Here is a 23,605-nt window from a genome sequence, read left to right as displayed (position 1 = left end):
CCCTTGTCAGCATTTCTACTCTCATTTTTCCTTAGGTTAGTAGGGAGTAAAAGTGGAGGAGATATAGAGAAGATAGAAGGGAAAGAAGTGAGGTGAGGGCAAGACCGAACAAGAAAGCTCAGAATGCAAAGGACATGATGGAGGAGCTGCAGTAGGGGGGAGAATGGGTTGTTGGCATTTATTAGCTTCAGAAGCCTTCCTTAGTTCAGAGGCTATCACTAAAATGTCTTATCAACTTCTTGTAGAGAAGAGATTTTATCTGTGATTCTCCTAGATTCTTCGAATTCCCAGTCAAGATATGCTTCCCATTTACTCAGTTTCACTTTAGGGCCAGCTTTTTCTAATTTTGTATGCAAAAAGAAAACTTAATATAGGCATCAAAAGAGTCCCATTTTGGCCATCTTAAGTTGCTATCAATTCTAGTTAAAAAGTCCCATTTCTGTGAGTACTTACAAGTAAACGCTTCCTATTTATTGTATATCTGTGGAAGTATTAATAGGGCTGGGGCTGGAATTTTTCAGCCTTGGAGGCACAATTTCCCATGTTAATTTTAGTTTGCATAATCTGGACACATTTCTAGGGATATTGTGTGGTAGGTTGAAGTGTGCTGCTTATGAGTTGAGATCCAAGAGGCTGGAACCTCCTAAGTTGCACCAACCCCTCTTCTAGGTCTCGGTTTCTCTTCCGGCTGTCGAATACAGCTGGAGGACTTGGAGCACTAGCTAACCAGCATTTTTGTGCATATTTCCAGATGAATCATTATTTTATTGAATAATTGAGTTAAAATTTTCTATGGGGCTCCTGCACATCATGAGGGATGCCCTCTGATACCTCCACAGAGATTCTTAGGCACCTAAGACCACCCAAGATTCAAGCTGAAGGGAAGTGCCCATTATTTTCAGAGCTGAAAGAGTTCAGTCTCTTATTTATCCAGCAAAAGGTTTTGTTCAAACTCTCAGTAATTCCAATTGAAAAGCCAAAATTGAAATGAGCCACCCACCCCAACTCCAACCTGAGTTTTCAACTCTTACCTTTAGCTTAGCTTCTCTCAACCCTTACCCTTTAGCTCCACCTGAAGAAATCTTTTTAAATAGCTCAAATAAAGTCAGGCCTCTTAGCTCAAAACAGGGAAGCCTGGAATTTTGAGAAAAACTCATCCAAGTTCACCTGATGCAAAGCAAGAAGCCAGTGGGGCCCTGCTGATAACTAGCATAAGTCGAGGTCTTCAAGCTGGTCCAACAGGATTCCAGCTGTTGCACTATGCCAAGTAAATGTCAATGTAAGAAATGTTTAAACCTGTAGAGAATTTATATGAATTTATTTGAGCCAAACTGAGGACAATTGCCAGAAGCAAAATCTCAACAGATTGAGAAAATACTCAGAGAATGGCTGTTGTGCACCTTTTTTTTTTTTTTTTTTTTTTTTTTTTTACGTTTTTTTAAAAATATATTTTATTGATTTTCTTACAGAGAGGAAGGGAGAGGGATAGAGAGCTAGAAACATCGATGATAGAGAAACATCAATCAGCTGCCTCCTGCACACCCCCTACAGGGGATGTGCCCACAACCAATGTACATGCCCTTGACAGGAATCAAACCTGGGACCCTTCAGTCTGCAGACTGATGCTCCATCCACTGAGCCAAACCAGTTTCAGCTTGTGCACCTTATTTTATTACAAAGGATAAGGCATAAGGGGTTACATGAAATCCATTGGCAGTACTTTAGGGAGATGGAAGAAAGCAAAGTGGAGAAATCTCTGGGATTGGATAAAAAATAAAAGAAATAGACACATACTTCTCTTACATAGGTGGGTATAGGATAGTTAACAGCTAACATTAGCACAGTAACAAGAGCAATGAGGGGCTCTGAGTTCTTCTGCTCTGGTGGGAGATTGAGCCTAAGGGGTCTGGAAAGAGGAAATTATCCTGACATTGGAAAGATATGTTATTGTAGATGCAAAGCAACAATAACACTAGACAGGCTCAGTTAAAGACTGACCTTTGTCTGGAAAGATACCAGTCTAGGACATGGCTATCAGCCATGACGGGCTTTCAATTAGAAAGTTTTAATTTTAGGTTACATTAGGTCTCTGAGTTGTTGTTTTTAATTTTTTTTTAATTATTGCTTTTAGAGAGAGAGAGGAAGGGGTAGAGAATGAGAGGGAGAGAAACGTTGATTTGTTTCACTTATTTATGCATTCATTAGTTAATTCTTGTTTGTGCCCTGATCCGGGATAGAACTCACAACTTTGCTGTGTATCAGGATGATGCTCTAACCAACTGAGCTACCCAGTCAGGGCTAGGTCTCTGAGTTCGTCAGGCCCACCATGCAGATGTAATATGTTGCCCCTTTTTCATCCACACTGCCCTGGAAGGTGTTAAGGATAGATAATGCTCAAAACCTGCTCAAAACCTCCTTGCATATAGCACTCAGTAATATAAGCACTTCTTTCCTCATTCACAATATTGGGTGTCTTGAGGATAGTGATCAAAGTCAGCTCTGCAAGGACTAGCACAGCTTACAGTGATTCTGTTGCCGGTGGAAAGGGAGTCTTTTCATGGGATCATAAAAAAAGCATTTCCAGGGACCCACACGTGGGAAATTAGGGTGTTGCAGTAAGGCATATTGAAGCTGTGCACGTTATAATTTCCTCTTTCCCGACCCCTTAGGCTCAATCTCCCACCAGAGCAGAAGATTCATAGCAAACACAAAGGACTATCCTGGGCTCAGCTCTGTCCCACTGTGGGAAAAATCCAGCCTTTCCTTAATCAGACCCAGACATAGGGCCAGTGTCTAGAAATTCTGTGCCACGTGAAGACTTAGTCCAGATTAGTCTCTGTCCCCATCTGGCTAGCTTAGTCTGTTTCCAGAGGTGCTTTGGCTGGTGCAGTGCCCAGGTTCATGCTTGGAGCCCACACTTCTAATCTGTGTGGCTGCTAGGCCCCCATGGTTGCTATGGAGAGAGAGTACATGAACCAACCCAGCAAACTGGTGTTACCCGGTGAGAGAGAGCTTTGTTAAGTTTGGGAAGGACTAGGCATTTTTTCAAACTAACCAATCAGTTTCTCAGTCTTTTACAGGCTTGCATCGGGTCCTTCCCTAACCAATTCATTTCCTAGATCTTCCAGGGTTCTGTGTCCCTATCCAATCTGATCCTTTTCCCAGGCTAGGCTGAGAATTCTATTTTCTTCCCCCAAATTCAGCTGCTGTGTGTGAACCTGGTACAAGTGAGTGCCTGAATCACCTTGTGATTTACTTTTAGATAATTGTTGTGCAAACCATGAACTTTAGCCATGATTTATTTTTTTCTATTTAATAGGAACATATTTCCCCTTGGGAATTAATCATGTTGAAAGTTGAATTTTCCCTTTGAGATGACATTTGTGGGGGTTTTTTAGCCACTTTAAAAGAGAATTATTCTTTTAAATATATTTTATTGATTTCAAAGAGGAAAGGAGAAGGAAAGAGAGAGAAAGATCAATGATGAGAATCATTGATGGGCTGCCTCCTGCATGCCCCCCACTGGGGATGGAGCCCACAATCCAGGCATGTGCCCTAACGGGAAATCAAACCATGGCCTCCTGGCTTATAGGTCAGTGCTCAACCACTGAGCCACACCTGCCGGGCAGGAGAGTTATTTTTTTTAATATATTTTATTGATTTTTTTACACGGAAAACCTCATCCACCTACATCTAATGTAAAGACATCTGGGTTATATGGGAAGTCTCACTGGCAAGCCTGGGCTTCTCCTGTGTGCAGTCTGTGCTGTTGACTCAGCTGCCTAGCGGTCTTTTTGTGTCCTAATTCTCATCTATGTTCTAGATCACCACTCACTACCAGACACTGTGTGATGACTGGAATGTTCATCCACATGTCCGATCTGGCAGCTACTGACCACGTGTGGCTACTGCCATGGAGGAACTGAATATCCTATTCTGTTCTGTTTTCTATTCTATTCTGTTGTTTATATTTACATTGAACTAGCCACATGTGGCTAGTGTATTGGACAGCACAATCATCTAAAGACAGGTAAACTTAAGTCTAAGGTGGGTGACCTGTTATTGTATAGTTCCTCCCTAACAGACAATAGATTGTGTGTGTGTGTGTGTGTGTGTGTGTGTGTTCTTTTGAGTGACTAGGCCCCTTCTAGTTTTGTTCTTGGGATTATATTCAACAACATTAGTTGATCAAGAACATCACCACAAACAGAAGAGAATGAACAAAATAAAGCTTTATTAGAGCTGCCCTGCAGATCACTCTGAGGCCCTGGTCACTGTGCAAGCTTCCATCTAAGCCATCTCATAAATAGCACCATAACTACGGTCTTCTTAGTGTACCACACATGTGACAGGTCCAGGTGTATGGTCCTCTGTGGCTAAGCACTGTGACAACAGACCGTATATCTGTGTGCTACAGCCTATGGCCACTCCGTTGGTGCCACAGGTATACTTGCCTAATCACCCCAGAGGCCAGTACAGCTACCGCCCACAGTAAGTATCCAATACCCCAGACACTCCTTGAACACTGACACAGGTGCAAAGTACTGTGGACTGTGAGGTAAAGACAAGGATGACCTTTCCTGTCTTCCAGGCTACCTTCCCCAGTGCTCCACACCATCGTCCCTGGCATGCTTGGCTAATAAACAAACACTTTCTGACTTGATGATTACATCATCATGCTAACCTTAGGGGACTTAAGGCACATTGAAAGGGAGAAACTTGATTCAGGGCTCCAGCCCTCATCTCTGGGCCTCTGTGGTTCTTGTGCCCCAACGACAGAATGAAGACAGGCAGAGTTCTAGCTGAGTCCATGCTAGGACTCTAACCAAGTCCTGAGTTTTCGCTGGCTTCCCTGAACCACCCCACAAATTGGGAGCATGCTAATCTCCTACCAAGAGGTATCCAAGGTGGGGAGGGGAGAATCTTCCCAGATCACAACTTGGAGAAACAAGAATGTGTGACTGGAGCAGCTTTAGGACTAAAAGGTGAGCACATCCGTGCCACCACTTTACAAGTTGAGTTTCACTGTACACAAACCAAGAGAAGTAGAAATGTATACCAGAAAAAGGCATGCTGCAGGCTCGAGCATTCTCAAGAGAGCTGTGTTTAGACTGGGGTGCCAGCACTTCCGATTCACATTTCCAACTATGCCAAACCATCATCACAAGTGCACCCCCGACTCTCTCCATGTTTCCCCATGAGCGAAGGCAGACAAGATTTTCACAACTCTAGGTGTTACAAAGAGCATGTACAAGCAAACCCACACATTCCACATGTTTGCATGTTATTCTTCCAAAATATAAAAGTATAAAAAATAACACATCCACCTTTTATATCTAGAAACATCTGGGGGGGGGGGGGGGGGGAAACCTGCCTGCTTCTACTTCTCAGTCATCAGAGCAGGCACACTTCACCAAGTTTTTCACCTTCCTGTGCAGTCTGGCGCGGGCACAGACACAGAGTCAACAGAGACTTTTCATTCAAGGAAACCAAATTCAGGACAAGTACATCGGACCTCAACTAATTTTACAGAATCCTCGCATGGGTTCTCCAACACAAAGGGGAAGGGGTTTTGGCACGGACTTTACATGAGGGGCGGTGTGGGTTACGCGCTGGGAGGACACTACTCTGGGACATCTAAAAACAAGCCAACGGAGGGCTGTGCCCTAGAAGGACAAGTTAGGGGCTTGGGCATCACCGGCCAGCGGCCTTCTTGTCTTTGTGCTCCTTGTAGGCATTTATTAATTCCGTGATGGTGTTGGGGTCCTCCAGGGTGGTAGTGTCCCCCAGGTTCTGAGTCTTGTCCATGATGACCTTCCTCAGGAGCCTCCGCATGACTTTTCCAGACCGAGTTTTTGGAAGACGTTTCACTACCTGGCAAGGAAGGGGTGCAATGTTAGAATCTCACGTGGTGCCTGCATCCCCAGCCAGCATCCGACCGCATTGAGGAAAGAAGGGCTCTTCCCAGGGGATGGTGAGGCCCACGGTCTCTGGCTTCACCCACCTACAATCTGGACCTGACGCTGTATCAACCCAAAGGGCACACTCAACTGCGAGTCCTGCCCAAGCCTCCAGCAGGCCCGGGTTCCCCTGTACCTGCGTTCGCCGCACTGCTGACACCTGTTTCTCCCATAAGCTACATGAGCGAGGGCCCCCGGGCAGCAACAGGAGCAAACCCGCGCCACAGCAGCTTGTCTCTACCCACTGGCCTGGGTCTGGGTTGGTTTTGTCTTATGTATGAGGTGAGAGCTACTTAAGAGAAAAAATGTTGTCTTGCTAGTGTGTAGGAGTTTAGCATTTCACACTTTCCAAAAGCCGCGACCCATTCACGGTCAATGGCAGTACCTTGGGAGCTGTATTTGGGCTCGTTGTTAATGACCTATTTTTTAAGAAAGAGTTCAGTTCCTGCAAGGAGAGTTCAGGTCTTGCTGAAACTCTGGTTCCCAGGCCAACAGCTTGACCTTGTGCCACACCAAGTGGTGCTTCAGAGGGCCGCTTCCATGCGAAGGAACACCATGGGGGGAATGTCACAAAGGGAGGAGTGAAACGCTAAAGGGCTGAGGGGTCACCCAGTTCTTCCACTAACCTACTCCAACACAGGCTCCCCCAGGTAGGCTCTGCGGCATCTCCTTTGCCAGCACTGGGAAAAGTGTTCGGGAACCACACCCAGGGGCTGAAAAACTGGTGCTCTCCACCTGTTTCTCCATTTCTCCCTAATTTTCTTCCCCTTGTAACCAGCCCCCAAATGCCAAAGTAAGAGAGCATCTAATCTTGCTCGGCACTACCCCCTGAACAGGCAAGCTGTGCAAACTGATGCCGCTACATCTCCCTGCCCCTCTCCCCCTCTCTCCGACAATACAGCCATCTGCCACCCTCACCTACCACCAAGGGAGCCAATCAGCTGGCGTCAGTGTTGTTGTGATGTTCGTTGTGTGAAGAGGAGAAGAAGGTGTAGATGAACAGTGCAGTCTAACCTGAGGCCGTAAGTCCACTTACCAGAATCTCATCGGGCACAGCGTACTTGGCAATCTTGGTGGCCACTGAGGACCTGAGCTCTTTCAACACAGCATCCGAGTCTGCTGTATCTTTCAACACAATGAAGGCAAATGCAGCTGGAAGGAGAGCAAGATTTTAGGATGTGTTAGCCAGAGTGCTGTACACAAATCACCATAAATTCAAAGGATTTCAAATCCTAGGTTGATGATCTTGTTGCAGCTGGTTTCTTTAGTTGCATCCCTAAAGATGCATTATCATCTTCATTCAAAAAGGAAGTGATTCTGTCAGTTCCTCTGAATGTCCCACGTTGGGTGGGCATGGGTGGGCGAGAGCTTGGCACCATGGCTCTGGTGTTGACTGGCTGTGTGTGTGACCTTGAACACAGGACTTATCCTCTCTCACTGTCCTTGCACCTGTGAAATAGCCTATGACATGGGCTCATAGGAAGTTTGCTCTCAGCTCCCGTGAGGTAGTACTGCACATGGCACCATCTTTGTGGGTATGTGTGCAACATGGCAAGCACTTGCCACAGTGGATAGCTCAATAAAAATACAAGTTAAAAATGCAGTAATTTGGTTACATGAGCCCCATGACGGACAGATCTGTCATGGCAGAGTCTGCTGGGCGGCAGCGGCCATCCCACACCAGAGCACAGACACTTTGCCAATATCCTACCACATTCCAGAAAAGCTTTACCAGAGCTCCCACGGCTACTGCAAATAATGCATTCCTTTTTAATTTATCTGGGATAATCTTGTATTTGGTATGACATCAGGATCTAATTCAATATTTTGTCAATTTGATTAGTCACTTGTCCCAGCACCATCTTGGACAGTCTGTCCTTTGCCTCACTGACCAGCAATGTCCTCTTCTCTCATACACTATATATATTGATATATATATATATATATATATATATATATATATATCAATATATATAAATTCAAAGGATTTCAAATCCTATGTTGATGATCTTGTTGCAGCTGGTTTCTTTAGTTAGGATAGGGTGAAATTGATATAGGAATAAAATACAAATAAACAAGGAAGGCTACACACACACACACACACACATATATATGTGTGTGTGTGTGTGTGTGTGTGTGTGTGTGTGTGTGTGTAGCCTTCCTTGTTTATTTGTATTTTATTCCTATATCAATTTCACCCTATCCTAACGAATTCTCCTTCCGGCACATATCACCTAATATACTATGTAGTTTCCTCATTGATCCTATTTATTGTTTATGTCTTTCTCCCCCCTCTAATCTCTAACCACTACAGCATGACAGAAACTTCTATCTCTCACTTTCTGCTGTGTCTCAGCATCTACAACTGTGCCTGGGATATAGTAGGTGCTCAACAAATGTTTGTCAAATGCATCAATGAATGACTTTCCTGAATAAGCCACAATCGGTAGACACTTACAGCCTTTCCCTGAAAGCCTCCTCCCATTTCCACCTGGCAAACTCCTGTTCATCCCTCAAGACCCAGTTCAGCTGCCTTGGACTCTGGGAAGCCGTTCCTGACTCTGTCCGTGAATGCAGCTGTGGCACTTGCTATGTGTGAACAGCTGTTGGTCCCCCATGCCCACCTCACTAAGGCTGTGAGATCTTTGAGGGGAACAGCTGCACTTTTCTCTCCTTTTGGTATTTGAAATTCCGAACAGTCTAGGCCCAAACCACTGGAGCTCAGAGGAAAGGCACAAAGCTAACACCTGAGCTGTCTGTGTAGGCCCACTGAGAGATGTTTATTGTGGATTTAATTAAAATTTTAAAACTACCAAAGCAACACACACTGATTGCCAAAATTAAAACAAAGTAGAAGTTTGTAAAATAAAACTATACCTCCCCTCCTGGCTCTCTCCCTTCACTCCACCCCTGAAAGGCAGAGCAGAATTATGATTAGGGGAGACTGTTCTTGCTCCCTATTCTGGCTCTGCTACTTGCTTCCTGTGAGGAAGTCACGTAGCCACGCTATGGCACAGGTTTCTACCTGGGACCTGTGAGCTAACAATACCGGCCTCGTGGCTGCGTCAGGATTAAATGGTGACAGAACCCACGAGGAGGAGGTTCTCAGGGGCTCTGGCTGCTGTCCCCAGACACAAATTTTAAAGCTAACCCCTTGGGTATATGGCGCCATCTTTTAGACCCTGGTGGGATCACACTGGACATGCTGCCAGGTGCCCCCTTGTCTCTAATCGGCACCCTTCCCTGCCAGTCACTTGATTCTGTAACGAGATGGCAATAAACTGAGCCTGGATTGGTGAATTCCGGGCAGAGAAGCGTCAGGAAAGCCTGGACGTGGGAGGAGGAGGAGTCAGCTGCCAGCCCAGAGGAGGCGTGCACAGCTGACCTCAGGGACCAGTGAGCCAGGCCGCTGGCAGAGGCACGGCACGGGGGTGAGAAGAAGCACAGACAGAGAGCGTGGGCACCAATAAATGCACAAAAGCTTTCGCAAGAGCAGCTGATGGGTTATGTACTACAAATGGACAGATGCTCGATTTTGTAAGAAATAGGGGAAATTTATATCACCATACTCCTTATGTACAATTCTCCCCCACTAGCCTGGCAGACATGAAAAGACTTGGCAACATCAGTCGCTGAGGGTGCCAGGGAGCAGTGCTGAGAGCTGCTTATGGGAGCGTGAAGTGCCTGAGGCCTTGACAGTCACACAGGAAGACCTGCTTTCATCTCCACGCCCTCTGGTCCCCGAGAGCTCCCCTCAGCCCAACCTCCTGTTAACAAAGGGCAGGCCGCCTCATGGGCACAGCCTTCTCAGGGCAACTGAAACAAATATCAATGTTTACAAAGGGCCGGTTTAGAGCAAGTGCCCAGCAAATAACGGAGCAGTGGCACACATGGAAGGGAGAAGGTGACCTCTGGGACACGCGACACAGACTCTCTCTGACAGCAAGATGAAGAGCGCCCAGGCCAGACCACTTGGCAGGCAGCTGAGGCCAGTCCGCCCAGCAGTGCAGCACGGGGTCAGTGGATCTCCAGGTCACTGGGCCCCGGCATCACAACACTCAGGTGACCCTGCACCTTCCCACCTGCTTAGAAACCAGCAGACTTTGGGAAAAAGTATGTCTGCGGTAAAGAAGACAATTTTGGCCCTAGCCCGTTTGGCTCAGTGAATAGAGCATCAGGCTGTACACTGAAGGGTTGTGGGTTCGACTCCTGGTCAAGGGCGTATACCTCGGTTGCAGGCTCAATCCCCGGTCAGGGCACATGTGGGAGGCAACCAATCATTGTGTCTCCCACATGGATAGTTCTGTCACTCCTCCCCTCTCTCTAAAAATCAATAGAAAAATATCCCCAGATGAGGATTAATAACAACAAAAAGAAGACGTTTCTGATCACTTGTTCTGCATTCCCATCTGTGTGACGCTGTGCAGTGGGGCCACAGGTCAACTTCCTCTAAAAGAAGTCCCAGAGCAGCAGAGGAGCCCGCCAGGCACAGCCTGGTCAGCAGTGTAGCTGCAGGGCTGGCACTGGGTCTGTGCACCAGCCTGTGCAGGGCGACGCAGTGAGCAAGGCCGGGCGTTTTCAACCTAAGTCCTCTGTGATCGTGCTGTCAGTCAACGCGCACAGAGCAGCGAACTCCCGGCTCAGCTGGAGCCCAAGAGCTCAGGGCTGCTTGCGGATGCGTGTCCTTAAAGGACAGCACAGTTGAAACAGACTTGGCTCAGTGGTAGAGCGTCGGCCTGCAGACTGAAGGGTCCCAGGTTCAATTCCGGTCAAGGGCATGTACCTTGGTTGTGGACACATCCCCAGTAGGGGGTGTGCAAGAGGCAGCTGATCGATGTTTCTCTCTCATCGATGTTTCTATCTATCCCTCTCCCTTCCTCTCTGTAAAAACTCAATAAAATATATTTTAAAAATAAAAAAATAAAGGACAGCAGGGCCAGAGTGTCTCAGAAACCTGGCCTCAGTCTAACAGGCATACTGCTCAGCCTCCTCACCCCGAATCTGCACTTGAAAGAGAAGAAAACCAGCAGCTTCACCCATCAACGCCCTGCCACCATCCTCCAGAGGCTGTTCTCTTCACAGAGGGGCTGTGATGGGAGCCAGACCAGAGTTCCTCCCGGGCCTCACCTTCTCCTTTGATGTCATGCGGGTAGCCAATGACGGCGGTCTCCGGCACTTCGGGGTGGCTCGCCTGCACAGAACAGAAGCAAAAGGCGACGTATGTGGGAGGGTGAACACCCGACACCTCCAACTACAGCTCCCAGCCGGGCGAACGGGGCCTGTGCTCACGATGGCATCCTCGATCTCCGCCGTGCCCAGCCGGTGGCCGCTGATGTTGATGACGTCGTCCATCCGCCCCGTGATCTGGTAATGGCCTCCCTCGGTTCGGCAGGCTCCGTCTCCGGTGAAGTAGTAGCCTGCAACCCAGTAGGGAATTCAGAGCCAGCACCTCCCAACCAGGACCTCCTAACCAAAGACAGCAAGTGTCATGCATATAAGCCTAACCAGTTGTGTCCTTCCTTCGCGGGCACAAGGGGGCCGTGTCCCAGCCGTGCTCTACGGCAGGAAGCTCTGAAGCCCCGCGCTCCGCCAGCCTGCTGCCTGCTGGCCCTCCCTCCCTGCGGGAGACACTGCCTCGCTGGGCCGTGTGGCTGGGTGCTAGGGAGAGGGCAGATGGCCCCGACACAGCTGAATGCAATCAAGACTGCAAACGCCTGGGGAGCAGGAGTCATACGAGGAGCGCCCTCACCTTTCCCCAAAGGTGAGTCTCGATAACAGACTCGAGACTAAAGGCCATGGGTTCCAACAGCTATACTATACACGCAAATGTCCAACCGACGACACAAAGCCACCCGTGGGGAAAGCAGGCCAGCAGAAAGCGTCCAGCCGTCCTGACAGTTTCCCTGACAGCCTGCCGAGTCCGCACCATGGGCCATAGGCTCAGGGGTCTGCACGCTCTCCCCCTGCACCCAGGGACGTTCCGAGGTGAGGCTCTCCCATTTCAGACATAAAGTCAGGGGGGCAGCAGGGGAGGGAGCAGGACTTAAATTCAGGCCTCAGAGCCCCTGCTCTGAGCCTGCACTAGGGACGCTCACACGCACCGTCCCCTTGGAAACATGTTCCGAGGACAGGGCTCCGGCAGCGGGTGGAAAGGCACCGCTCACCTGGGTAAACCTTGAAGTAGGCCTCCAGGAACCTCTGGTGGTTTCCGTAGATGGTCCTGGCCATGCCCGGCCAGGCCTGCGCGATGCACAGAGCGCCGGAAACATTGTTGCCCTTCAAAAGGTTCCCCTGCAGACCAGGGAAGACAGGCATTTGAAAATAAGGACAGATTCTGGTTGAGAAGCAAAGAACTGACAATCAGTATCCTTCTCCTAGCTCAGTGGTCGGCAAACCTCGGCTGAGAGCCACTTTGGCCCCTTGAGTGTGGCTCTTCCACAAAATACCACGTACCTAATTAAGCTAATAACAACATACCTACCTATATAGTTTAAGTTTTAAAAAACTGGCTCTCAAAAGAAATTTCAATTGGTGTACTATTGATATTTGGCTCTGTTGACTAATGAGTTTGTCGGCCACTGTCCTAGCTGCTTGGCCTGAGACAGAAAGATAGCAAGTGTCATGGACACAGACAACAGGGGGGTGACGGCATGAGTGGGGAGGTAATGGGGAGATAAGGACACATATGTAATACCTTAATCAATAAAGCAATTGAGAGAGAGAGAGAGAGAGAGAGAGAGAGAGAGAGAGAGAGAGTAAATGTGCCCCAAAGGAACTGTCCAGAGCCTCTTGCTCCGCGAGGAACCCCCCTGGAGAGGGCTCTGCGGGGACCTGGGCTCGCCCCACGTGGTGACTGCACCCGCCGTGTCCACGAGGAGCCTGCAGTGCACGCTGCTGAGGACACCGGCTCCTTCCACCCTCTGCCGGGCCCTGGGCATGTGTGACGTGGGCGATAAGGCAAAAGAGTCCAGGAAGGCAGGCAGAAACACCGGGGAGCGCAGTAGAGTGTGCGTGGAGGAGGGGAGGCCCCTACCCACCTTCTCATCCATGAGAGCCGGGATAATGCCATAGAAGGGCCTCATGGCCATGGCGGGGAGGATTTCTGCCCCTTCTTCCGAGGGCCGCGGTGCGATGCAGATGCCGCCCGTTTCTATGGGGATGACCGGGGAGAAATGCCGATGGGCCAAGAGGTTAGCACCACATTTTTCCAGGCCACACTTTTCCAGGCCAAGCCGTCAAGAATCTGGGACAGACTGGCTGGGACAGAGTGGGTGGGACTGACGATTTGGGGCAAGGTAACAGCCCCCACTGTCCCAAGGACTCTTCTCTGAGACGAAACTAGACTTGGATCCTGGGAGTGGGGCCCGGCAGGGGGCTCCGGCCCAGGTGCGGTGGCTCCACAGCCCATGGGTGCTGCCTCTCCTCCCCGGCCCCGCTGGTCCCGCCAGCGTGTCAGTGGAAGGGGTGGAGCCCACCTACTGGCACAGAAAGCTGAAGAATCGCTTCTGGACCAGTGCCCCAAACAACAAAGCCAGAAGCCCACAATTCTGTGTCGCATTATTGCTCTTCCCTCTATCGGCCTGCATGGCAATACCTCACGGTAACCTCTGTCCTGTGCCCTCCCGAATGGATGAGAATTAAGCCACTCGGAGCGCCCCAGTTTTCTGGCTTCCGGAAAGACGAGCCCTCCACTGCATCAGGGGTGGTCTCCTGCCCCAGACATCCTGATAAGTCAGACACTCTAGAGACGAGGGGGCAAATCTAAACCAAATGCCACAGGATCGCCTTTTCCCACTAACACTTAGGTTTAGACGTAGAGTCCCGTAGGCAGCAGGGCTCGGCTCATCGCTCGCGTGCAGAAAGGGGCCCTCCTGAGGAGCGCGCACCTTCAGCTGAGCGCCTGCTGCATGTCAGGCCTGGGCCACAGGAGTGAACGGTATCCTCCTCACTCAGAGCCTGGAGGGAGCGCCCCATTTTACAGACGAGGAAACTGAGTCTCAGAGAAGTCATCACACATCCCAGGCCTTACAGCTGCAAAGCCAGGCTCCACCTCTGAGCTTCAGCCACCAGGCTTTCAGCAACCACCATGTGGAGCAGGGGTCTTCAAACTACAGCCCGAAGGCCACATGCAGCCCGCAGAGGAGTCTGATCCGGCCCGCCAGGTTTTTTGGGCAGTGAGCGCAGCCGAGGTGTTACAGTAGGAATTAGTAGTTCATATAGTCCGGCCCTCCAGCTCTCTGAGGGACCGTGATCTGGCCCCCACTGTAAAAAGTTTGAGGACCCCTGAGAGGGCTGAGGCGTTCGTAGTGTTGATCCCACATTCTCACGCCTCACGCCTGAGCCCCCGCCCTCGGTGCTCAGCCCCATGCTCTCCGCGCAGCAACAGGAGAGCACAGCGGCTGCAGGAAAGGCCCCCGGGGCGAGCCCTGCACGGGTTCCCGGGGGCCCTGACGCCCTCCTGGGAGACCCTCTCACCTGTCTGCCACCAGGTGTCCACCAGGGTGCATTTGCTGTCCCCCACCACTCTGTGGAGCCATTCCCAGGCCTCGTGGTTGATTGGTTCTCCCACTGGAATCACACACACAAGAAAAAAGGACATTAACAGGCCCCAGTAAACCCGAACCCAAAAGGAATAGATTGCTCAGGGGGAAACAGCTCTGAAATTTTCCTCAAGGGCATAAAAAGAAGGGTTAGAAAAGCACTGGGATCGGTCACATGATGGCCGATTTATCAAAGGAATAAAAGTTAAATAAGGTGTTTTTACCACTGGAGGGTCAAAAATTAAAAAATAACAACAAGAATGTAGGGACAGGGATACCCCATGCACGGTAGGGGTGTAATTTGGTGCGGCAATTCTGGGGAGCAATTTGGGTACTTCTCTTTATTTTTTAAAATAAGTTTTACATAAGTCTCCTTTTTCCTCACCAAGGAGCATGGGGGGTTTCCTTCCTGACTGCACCTGGTAGCACGTATAGGGGCATCAGGGAAAAGCAGAGAGAACAGGCAGGGCCTCCGAGCTGCCCTCTGAATTAACCCGTATCTTTTCCCAAAAGCTTTCACGTGCCTTGGCAACTTCAGCTAAAACTAAAAACGGAGATAACCTATACTCTGCAACATTTGCATGGAAATATCTAGAATGAGAGCCGTGCACAGCACAGAATGACATTTAGTACAGGGCTTGGCCAGCATCATGGGATGCTCAGGAAACAGCAGCTGGCTTCCACAGGGCAGTCCCATGCAGCCACTGAACAAAGAGCTCAGCCCTTACCTTACAGAGTTGGTAAGGATTCATAGTAAGGATGAAGCCCGCCTGGCTGGGGTAGCTCAATGATTGAGCATCGACCCAAACACCAAGAGGTCACTGGTTCAATTCCCTGTCAGGGCACGTTCCCAGGTTGCAGGCTCCATTCCTGGTAGTGGGTGTGCATGAGGCAGCCAACCCATGTTTCTCTCTCATGGATTTCTATCTCTCTCTCTCTTCCTCTCTCTTTAAACATCAATAAAAATATACTTTTTAAAACGTATTTCAGCACTGAAACAGATCTCAAAGGTTCAGTGATGATGATGATAATAATAATAATAATTATAATAATAATAAAGCCCATAATAAGAAAGGACACAGAAAGTGTGTGGAGTGCTGTGCCCAGACTGTTAACAGCTGTGGGCTCTGGGGAGTGGCTGACAGGCCTCTGCGTCCTACTGGGTGGGGTCTGACATTGATTTCACCTCGGACACAGACACGTAGCTTCTGTGATTAAAACCATTTGGAAGCCTGCAGTGGCTCTGACAGACAACACCCACACCCTCCCCCGCGACAGAGCAGTGCTCACCTGACCCCAGAGTCCGCAGGGACGAGCGGTCGTACTTCTTCACCCAGGAGTCGCCATGTTTTATCAGCAGCCGGATAGCCGTCGGGGCACCGTAGAACTGATTGATCCCCAACCTCTCCACCACCTCCCAGTACCGACCTACAAAAGAGCCCCCGTTCAGTCCATCTGAGAGCCCACCAGACAGTATCTACTTTCACCCAATTCGGAGGTCAGTCAACAATACTGGGTGCTGGATACATGCAAGCCTGCATTCAACACCCATCACCGGGATGGGAAGGGAGACCTCTGGGAAGGGGTTCCCTGTGGCAGTCAACCCCCGGCACTCCCCCATCCGCAGGCTGGCCCCTCCACCTGTCTCTGGACAGCTTCACCCCCCATAGGGTACACCGTACACTATAGTGAGGAATCAGTTAAAAACATGTTTCTGTGAATTTAAAAAAAACAGCCAGGCAAAGTGAATATAGAACTCGTGTTCAGTTGCATTTAAATGGTCTCTACTGGTGCTCCCCCTGGAGTGCTGCGGACAGGCCACCGATGCTTGTGTCTCCCAGGGCGCTCCCTCCCAGGGACCCCATTTGGTTCCCAGGCCTCACCAGGATCAGGGTAAACTGGAGTGCTCTCAAAAAGGACAGTGGTCGCTCCATTGCACAGGGGCCCGTATAACACGTAGCTGTGCCCAGTGATCCAGCCAATGTCGGCCACGCAGCCGAAGATGTCTCCCGGCCGGTAGTCAAACACGTGCTGCAGAAACAGGAGAGGCTGTCAGAGCCCGTGACCCACGCTCCACGCGTCACTAAGACTGTTCTGGGACTACAGTGTGGCCACTCCATCGGCCGCAGAGAGCAGAGGGGTGTGTGAGAAGACAGAGTTACTGTTACAGTACAAGCAACAGCATGCCGACTCTGGCAGAGGACAGGGAAAGAGGCCAGCCCTCGGCGTGCACACCGTGTGAGCCCCAGCTTGACTAAGCCAACCTGCATGCAGAGGTCACACTAGAGCTGGTCTTGCTGGGGGACTGCATGGGAGGGGCCTTCCAGGGGCTGAAGGTGCCCCATGCTTGTGTGTACTCACAGGGAACACTTTACCGAGTGATATGTATAAGGACATTTTTCTGCATTTGTTATACACCACAATTTTAAAAATTAGTTTTTTTTAATACATGTAGGATTTTTATATATATATAATTTGTTTATTTTAGGGGGAAGAGAAACATTGATTTGTTGTTCCACTTATTTCTGCATTTATTGATAGACTAGAGGCCCAGTACAGGAAATTCATGCACGGGGGTGTGTGTCCCTCAGGCCAGCCTGCACTCTCTCCAATATGGGACCCCTCAAAGGATGGGGTCATAAAGCAAATCCCTCTCACAATCTAAGAGTTCTGGCTCCCAACTGCTTGCCTGCCTGCCTGCCTTGCTGATTGCCCCTAATCGCTTCTACCTGTCAACTTGATCACCCCCTAACCACTCCCCTGCCAGCTGAATTGATGCCTAAGTACTGCCCTGCCAGCCTATTGCCCCTAACTGCCCTCCCCTACAGGCCTGATCACCCCCACTGCCCTCCCCTACAGGCCTGATCACCCCCACTGCCCTCCCCTACAGGCCCGGTCACTCCTCACTGCCCTCCCTTACAGGCCTGGTCCTTCCCAACTGCCCTCCATTGCTAACCATCTTGTGTCCACATGGGGGCAGCCATCTTTGACCACATGGGGGCAGCCATCTTGTGTGTTGGAGTGACAATCAATTTGCATATTAAGCTTTTATTAGATGAGATTCTTATATATGCCTTGACTAGAAATTGAACCTATAACCTTGGGATAGAACCCACAACCTTGGCATATCAGGATGACAGTATAACCAATTGAGCTACCCAGCCAGGGAAAGTTATGCCACAATTTTTTTAAACCCTTAAAAATTGCAAAAAATTAAAGTATGAGACTTTATACTCCCCAAATCAGTTCACATTCCCATCATCCCTTCAGAGTCAACTGTCCTTTTCCCTGAAGAAACAAACTGCCTTAATATCCTCTGCATGTGCATGCAAACACAGGTGTACACATACATAAGACACATGTACACACACACACACACACACACACAGTATGTATAGACGATTGAAAGGTTCTATTACTAATACTTCCCCCAAAAATCTCATTGTATTGAAAAAAAATTCAAAAGATGGTGCTTGTCCCTATGTCCCCACACTTCTTTTGTTCATGTAGTTTCCTAGAAATGCAAAACACCTTAAAAATGCAAAAAATAAAAATAAAAAGATGAAACTCTCACCTGAGCTTCCCTAGTATTAATCTATATTATAAAGGCTAGTGGCCATAACACTGTAACACTGTAACAACCAAACAACTGGTCACCAGGAGGTGCATTGATGGGTCTTGAGGTGTGGGTCTGGGGTCCTGCAGCAGCTCAGCAGGTCTGGGTCTCACACAATTTTGCAAGCTGGGCCTCTAGTTTTTTTTATAAATTGGTGGAAACAATTTGATTCATTCTGTGACTTTCTTGGTATGTTGTCTCTGTGTTCATATTTTCCAAAGTATTTTTACTTACATTATATAACTTCCCTACCAAGAACTGAGAAAGGGTGAGGTTTTTCAGATAAGAACATTAAGTTCTTAAGAGGTTCTGTGACATTCTCAAGGTCACCCAGCAGCAGCCAGAGGCCACTATTTTAATAAGTACAGTGTATTAAGTGTAACACACTGAATGCTCAGCCTGGCTCTGTACCACATCTGTCTTTCTGCCTCACTTTCATATCCTTACGGGTGGTGTGAGTGGCCACCAGTGGACATTGCCACGTGAAGGCTGTGTGCACGCTATTCAGCACCTGCTCCTCATCCACTCTCATTCCAGGAAGTTTGCCTCCTCCATGACCCAGCCTGGCCAATCAGCATATTTCACCCTCACCCCCACCCCCACCCTGACCCACAGTGACTGGGATTGTGGAGAATCCCTCTGGCCCCTGGGGAAGCCAAATTGATAGCCTGTTTGGGAACCTATGGACTTAGAAGAGGGCTGAGTCAGGGAAGATACCACGACCCAGGACAGTCTCCAAGCCCTGACTGGAAGGGCCTGGGCTTTCTAGTCACTTGGCCAGACGCTCCCCTTTGCTGCTGGCACCTGTTGGAGCTGAGTTTGGGTTCTGCAACAGAGAGAGTCTGGTCCACAGATGGTATATCGAAACCCAATCCCACCTGGAAATGTCACCCACCTCCCAAGGCAACCAGGGATGCCGTGTGAAACTGCAGTCCTCCGCCAACATTTCAATGAGTACTGATTTCTAAACAGACTTATTGGAATAACAAAACATGTCCTAGAGTTTGCTTCATGACTCCTAAAGATGGCTCACTATAATATTATAATTTCCACATACTAAATTTAAGTTGCTTTATTAAAGTAAATTTTTTACTTTTAAAATATGGTCCTAATGGGCAGGGTCTAGAGGTCACAATAGTTTTAGGGGCCCATGAAAATCTACTTTCTCTTAAAATCAGGAGAAAAATATGATCTTTTAAGTTGAAAAGAAGTTTTAAAATATAATAGTATATATTATATATTTAGACATTTATTTAATAGAGGAAAGGGCGCAGGAAGGCCACAGTGTCTTGGGTCTGAGCATCAGAATGTGGCCCCACCAGCGAGTACGTCAGAGCTGGCGAGGGCCCGATTCCTGCAGGCCTTTGAGCCAATAGGAGACTCGGACACAGGTACAAAGGGCTAAACACCAGTAGTGAGTCCAGGTTTGGGGCCTGGACTGTTTCAGCAAAAACAAGACCGTGGCCCCCCTTCCAACCCACTCCACTGAGCCAGTGCCACGACTGGTAGCAGCCCTGCTCATGAGGGGACACAGGAGCCCCTCACGCCCACGGGCACTGCTTTAGAACAGGAGGCGCTCCAGCCTTACACCCAGCCCCACAGGCCCCTTCCCTATCCCACCTGCCCACGCTGTGCCCACCACCAAGGCCGTACCTTGTGTGTCATGGCGGCAAACAGCAGGTAGCCCGCCTGGGTGTGCACGAGCCCCTTGGGCTTCCCGGTGCTCCCAGAGGTGTACAGCAGGAAGAGCATGTCCTCACTGCCCATGCTCTCTGGGGTACACACGGGTTCCTCCTGGGCCATGGCCTGAAGGGGGAGACAAAAACAGCCCCACCCAGAGCAGTTAGTCTCCCCTCCACTCAGCGCCCCTGAGAAGACCTCTCCCTGCTGCTGTGAGACTCCTCGGACTGGATCCGAGCTCATCTTCTCTAACCTAGTTCCATTCCAGATACAGAGAAGACACAAAATAAAAGGATGAATCCAATCATTTCTGTTACATCAACTGTTTCACTGCTGGTGGTGTCTGAGTTCCATCTTCCCAACCACATGTGAGCCCATCCAATACCACCCGGAACATCTCGGGGGGACCCAGATTCAACACTGCAATCTCACAAGACTCAGACCCAGATAACCCAACAATAACCTCTCCTCATCAAACTGTACAAAGGGAGGCGGACCCACCTCCTCCAGGTGGACATCCAGCTTCCCCATGGGGACCTTGTTGTCCGTCCTGTGAGCCACCAGGACATGCTGGACCGTTGGGCATTGCTTCACGGCTTCATCCACTATCTTCTTCAGCTCCACCACGCGTCCTCCCCTCAGTCCTTGGTTGATGGTGATAACCACCTTGCACTTTGCTGACAGAGACAACAGACATTTCTCATCAGCTTCCTCTCCACTTTGACCCTCACAGCCCAGACTGGCAGACACACATTCCAGGCACAGGAGGGTGATAAAGTCCAATGTTGAGTACAACACAGTAGAGGGTGTGCCTGCTTTGCAACCTTTGTGCAGACTATAGAAGCTCCCAGGCCTTTCCCCAGCTCTGAGGAGGAGCAGGAAGTCAGTGGAGACAAGTAACTTGGAAGCTGAACTCTCCCAGCCTTCCACCTGCCCGGCAGCTTTCCTAGGTGAGAGGCCGTCACATCACCCCCAGCCACAGCCAACCATGAGGCAGAGACCAAGAAAGCTGGGCAGCCAGAGAGAGAGCCCCAACATGCCCTGTGTACTAACTAGGGCTAAAGTGCCAGAGAACAGAGACCACACCCCAGGTGAATGCCAGGAGCTGCTGGCCCCTACCCTCACCTTCAGGGAGGGCCCTCCAGGCTTACAAGTGCTCTTCAATGACCTAGCCAGGCTCAGCCAGGTCGGTGGCAATGCTGGACTGACCAGAGCTTCCATGGTTAACCTGGGGCGGGGGAAGGGGAGGTAGAGCAGGGAATCGTGTACAAACACAACCAGGCCTCAGGACCACAAATGAACCTTGCACTGCGCCCTTAACTTGGATGACCCGGAGGAATCAGGTTACAGTGGGGTTTTACTTCCCTAAGGAAGAACCTGGAACAACCATCCAGTGTAGGACTGGCTAGTGGGGCCCCTGGAGTCACTCTGCACCAAGGGCTTCTTGGGGAGCCACAAGCAGAACCCTGACTCCAGCAGCCCTCAACAAGTGACTCTCAAAAACCAGAATATAAATGCCCCACTCCCTCATCCCTGAGTAGGGGGGTTATCCTGACACACGTGGTTGCACCAAATTACAAGGTTTCCCTGTGGGACTGAGCGCTGGGCACGCACTGTGAAAGTTGCTCTTATTTGATTCCTCTTCCAAGCCTCACTCCCACTGCCCTATAGCACCTTACAGGACCCCTTCCCAAGTGAACTTGTACTCACACCTCAGGGTCTGCTTCCAAGAGAGCCCTAACTAAGGCACCAATCTCCCTCGGCTTTTCAGTCTGAAAAGCAATTTCAAGCAATATACCCACATTCTTTCTTCCTCCCAAGAGCCCTAGACATGACAGAGCCTTGAGGGCTGCCTGAGAAATCTCTACACAGGCCTTTGCAGCTGGATGACTCAGCAGGTTCTATACAGGGATCAGAAATCCTGACTCATCGCTCTTCTTTGGAACTTCACAATCAGTCACCTTGTGTAAACAAATTCTGTTGGATAGAACCTGTCAGGGACTCTCCAAGCCCACGTCCCCCAAAGCTGGGACTGGTCCAGGTGAGCTCCCTTCAGGAAAAGAAGGGAGAAGACCCAGAAGGTTCAGACGGATTCTTCTCAAATAAGCGCTCTCCCCTGCACCACCACCACCCCAAGAGAAAACATGGGCCTGTCCCATCCAACATGCTACAATCCTGTGATGTGGGTTTTAGCTCCTCCCCAGCCTCCCATGGCCCATGCCCCAGTCCTGGAGCTCATTTGTCCAAAGCCTCTACTTGGGTGCAGGGCGGGAGCCTGTGTGCACAGGTTTGGTCCCTAGGAGGTGTGTGGGGAGCACATGTCGCCTTGAGGTTTCCCGTAGCTGGGCAACAGGTCCTGGGTGAGTGCACAGCACAGGGGCCCGGGCAGGATCAGCCTGACACTTTGAGAGGATTCAATTTACCTTTTTGTGTTATGAGCAGGTATCAGCATCTGTATTAGTTTTCTATAGTTCCCATATCCAATTACTATAAACTTAGTGGCACAAGCACTGATTTTTTAGCTCCCAGTTCTATAGTCCAGGTGAGCTGCACAGGGTTCTGTCCTAAGAGTCTGAAGGTCAAAATCAAGGTGTCAGGGTGTTACTGTCATAATCAGCTGGCTAAAGTTAAAGTAGAAAGAAAGCAACATGGAGGCCAGACACCGGAAGCATGGTCACCTGGGCAGCTTCACTAGGGAGCTGCAACTTTACACTCCCCGGTCCAGCTGCTCACCAGTCCATCCCCTGCAGATCACTGGGGGAAGGGGCCCAACAAAGGGGAAGGTGGGCGCATGTGCAGTGAAGTCTGGGTGGCGTAGGGAATGCAGAAACGAAAATGTTAATCCTAAAATGGTTATGAAAATGTAAGAACTCCAATGGCCCCCTGAACTTGGCACCGTCCTTGGGGAGCCAGCTCAAGGACTCTCTCTCTCTAAAATCTCACTGGAGCAGGGTACAGACTGCATGGACATGGGGCACCAGGCAAACACTGGACTCTGACACCAAAAAAAGGAAGGAGATGCTATTGCTCTGCACACTGTCCAGGAAATTCTGAGCCACCTGCGGACAAAAGCCTTAAAGATTCATCACACGCTCTCATACCTGACTCTAGGCCTCCAGAGATGGTCCTTCATCATACTTCCCATTGGAAGGCTTCCAGCTATTGACCTGTGAGACCTCACCTGTAAATCCCCAGCCTCATCACTGCTCTTCTGGAGTGACACCAGCTCACTCCAGGTCCTCAGGCACACTGCTCCTCTCACCATTCAGCTGGTACCTACGCTGTTCCCTCCACCTGGAACCTTCCCTCCCTTCCTCCCCTGGCTAAACCCACCACACCTGGATCTCAGCTCCTAGAACAAATGCTCATGGAGCGGTAGTGTCTGTCAATTGTCTTGTGTGACTTTTATGAATGCCTGTCTCTAAGTCCAAGGAACAAGGGCCAGGGGGCTCTGGGCTCCTCCCTCGCTCCCTCCCCCTGCCCACATGCTTACCATCATTGATCCTCCCAGCCAAGGACTCTGCGCTGAAGCCAGCAAAGACGACATTGTGGACGGCGCCAATCCTGGCACAGGCAAGCATTGCAGCCACAACTTGTGGGGACACAGGCATGTAGATGGCCACACGGTCCCCTCGACGGACCCCATGCCTCTTCAATGTGTTGGCTATGCGGCATGTGGTCTCCAACAGTTCCCTGTGGCACAGAGAAGAGAAGGCCATCAGAGAAGGAAGAGGCCCAAAACTCAGAAGATTTGGAGTGGAATCATTCTGCAAGTACTTTATACACATACAGCCAGTGCCTAGAGCAGC

The 23,605-nt window shown here is 49.8% G+C and overlaps 1 protein-coding gene across 1 annotated transcript in view; it reads right to left on the bottom strand.

Moving 5' to 3' along the window:
* Positions 1–4,214: 4,214 nt before the first annotated feature.
* ACSS1 (acyl-CoA synthetase short chain family member 1) overlaps positions 4,215–23,605 on the bottom strand; it is a 53,503-nt gene continuing 34,112 nt past the window's right edge. The window contains exons 3-14 of the mRNA XM_084887092.1: positions 23,290–23,489; positions 20,298–20,473; positions 19,770–19,922; positions 16,384–16,531; positions 15,791–15,928; positions 14,436–14,528; positions 12,998–13,110; positions 12,125–12,251; positions 11,250–11,377; positions 11,088–11,151; positions 6,997–7,112; positions 4,215–5,874 (exon numbers count right to left, since the gene is read on the bottom strand). Of these exons, the coding sequence (XP_084743218.1) occupies positions 5,695–5,874; positions 6,997–7,112; positions 11,088–11,151; positions 11,250–11,377; positions 12,125–12,251; positions 12,998–13,110; positions 14,436–14,528; positions 15,791–15,928; positions 16,384–16,531; positions 19,770–19,922; positions 20,298–20,473; positions 23,290–23,489 (1,636 nt within the window). The 3' untranslated portion in view covers positions 4,215–5,694. The remainder of the gene's footprint in view (positions 5,875–6,996; positions 7,113–11,087; positions 11,152–11,249; positions 11,378–12,124; positions 12,252–12,997; positions 13,111–14,435; positions 14,529–15,790; positions 15,929–16,383; positions 16,532–19,769; positions 19,923–20,297; positions 20,474–23,289; positions 23,490–23,605) is intronic.

This window comes from Pipistrellus hanaki (assembly GCF_964339955.1).
Source record: "Pipistrellus hanaki genome assembly, chromosome: 6".
NCBI classification, from domain to species: Eukaryota; Metazoa; Chordata; class Mammalia; order Chiroptera; family Vespertilionidae; genus Pipistrellus; species Pipistrellus hanaki.
The sequence above is the reverse complement of the archived record's forward strand: the minus strand, read 5'-3'. Positions and strand labels throughout refer to the sequence as shown.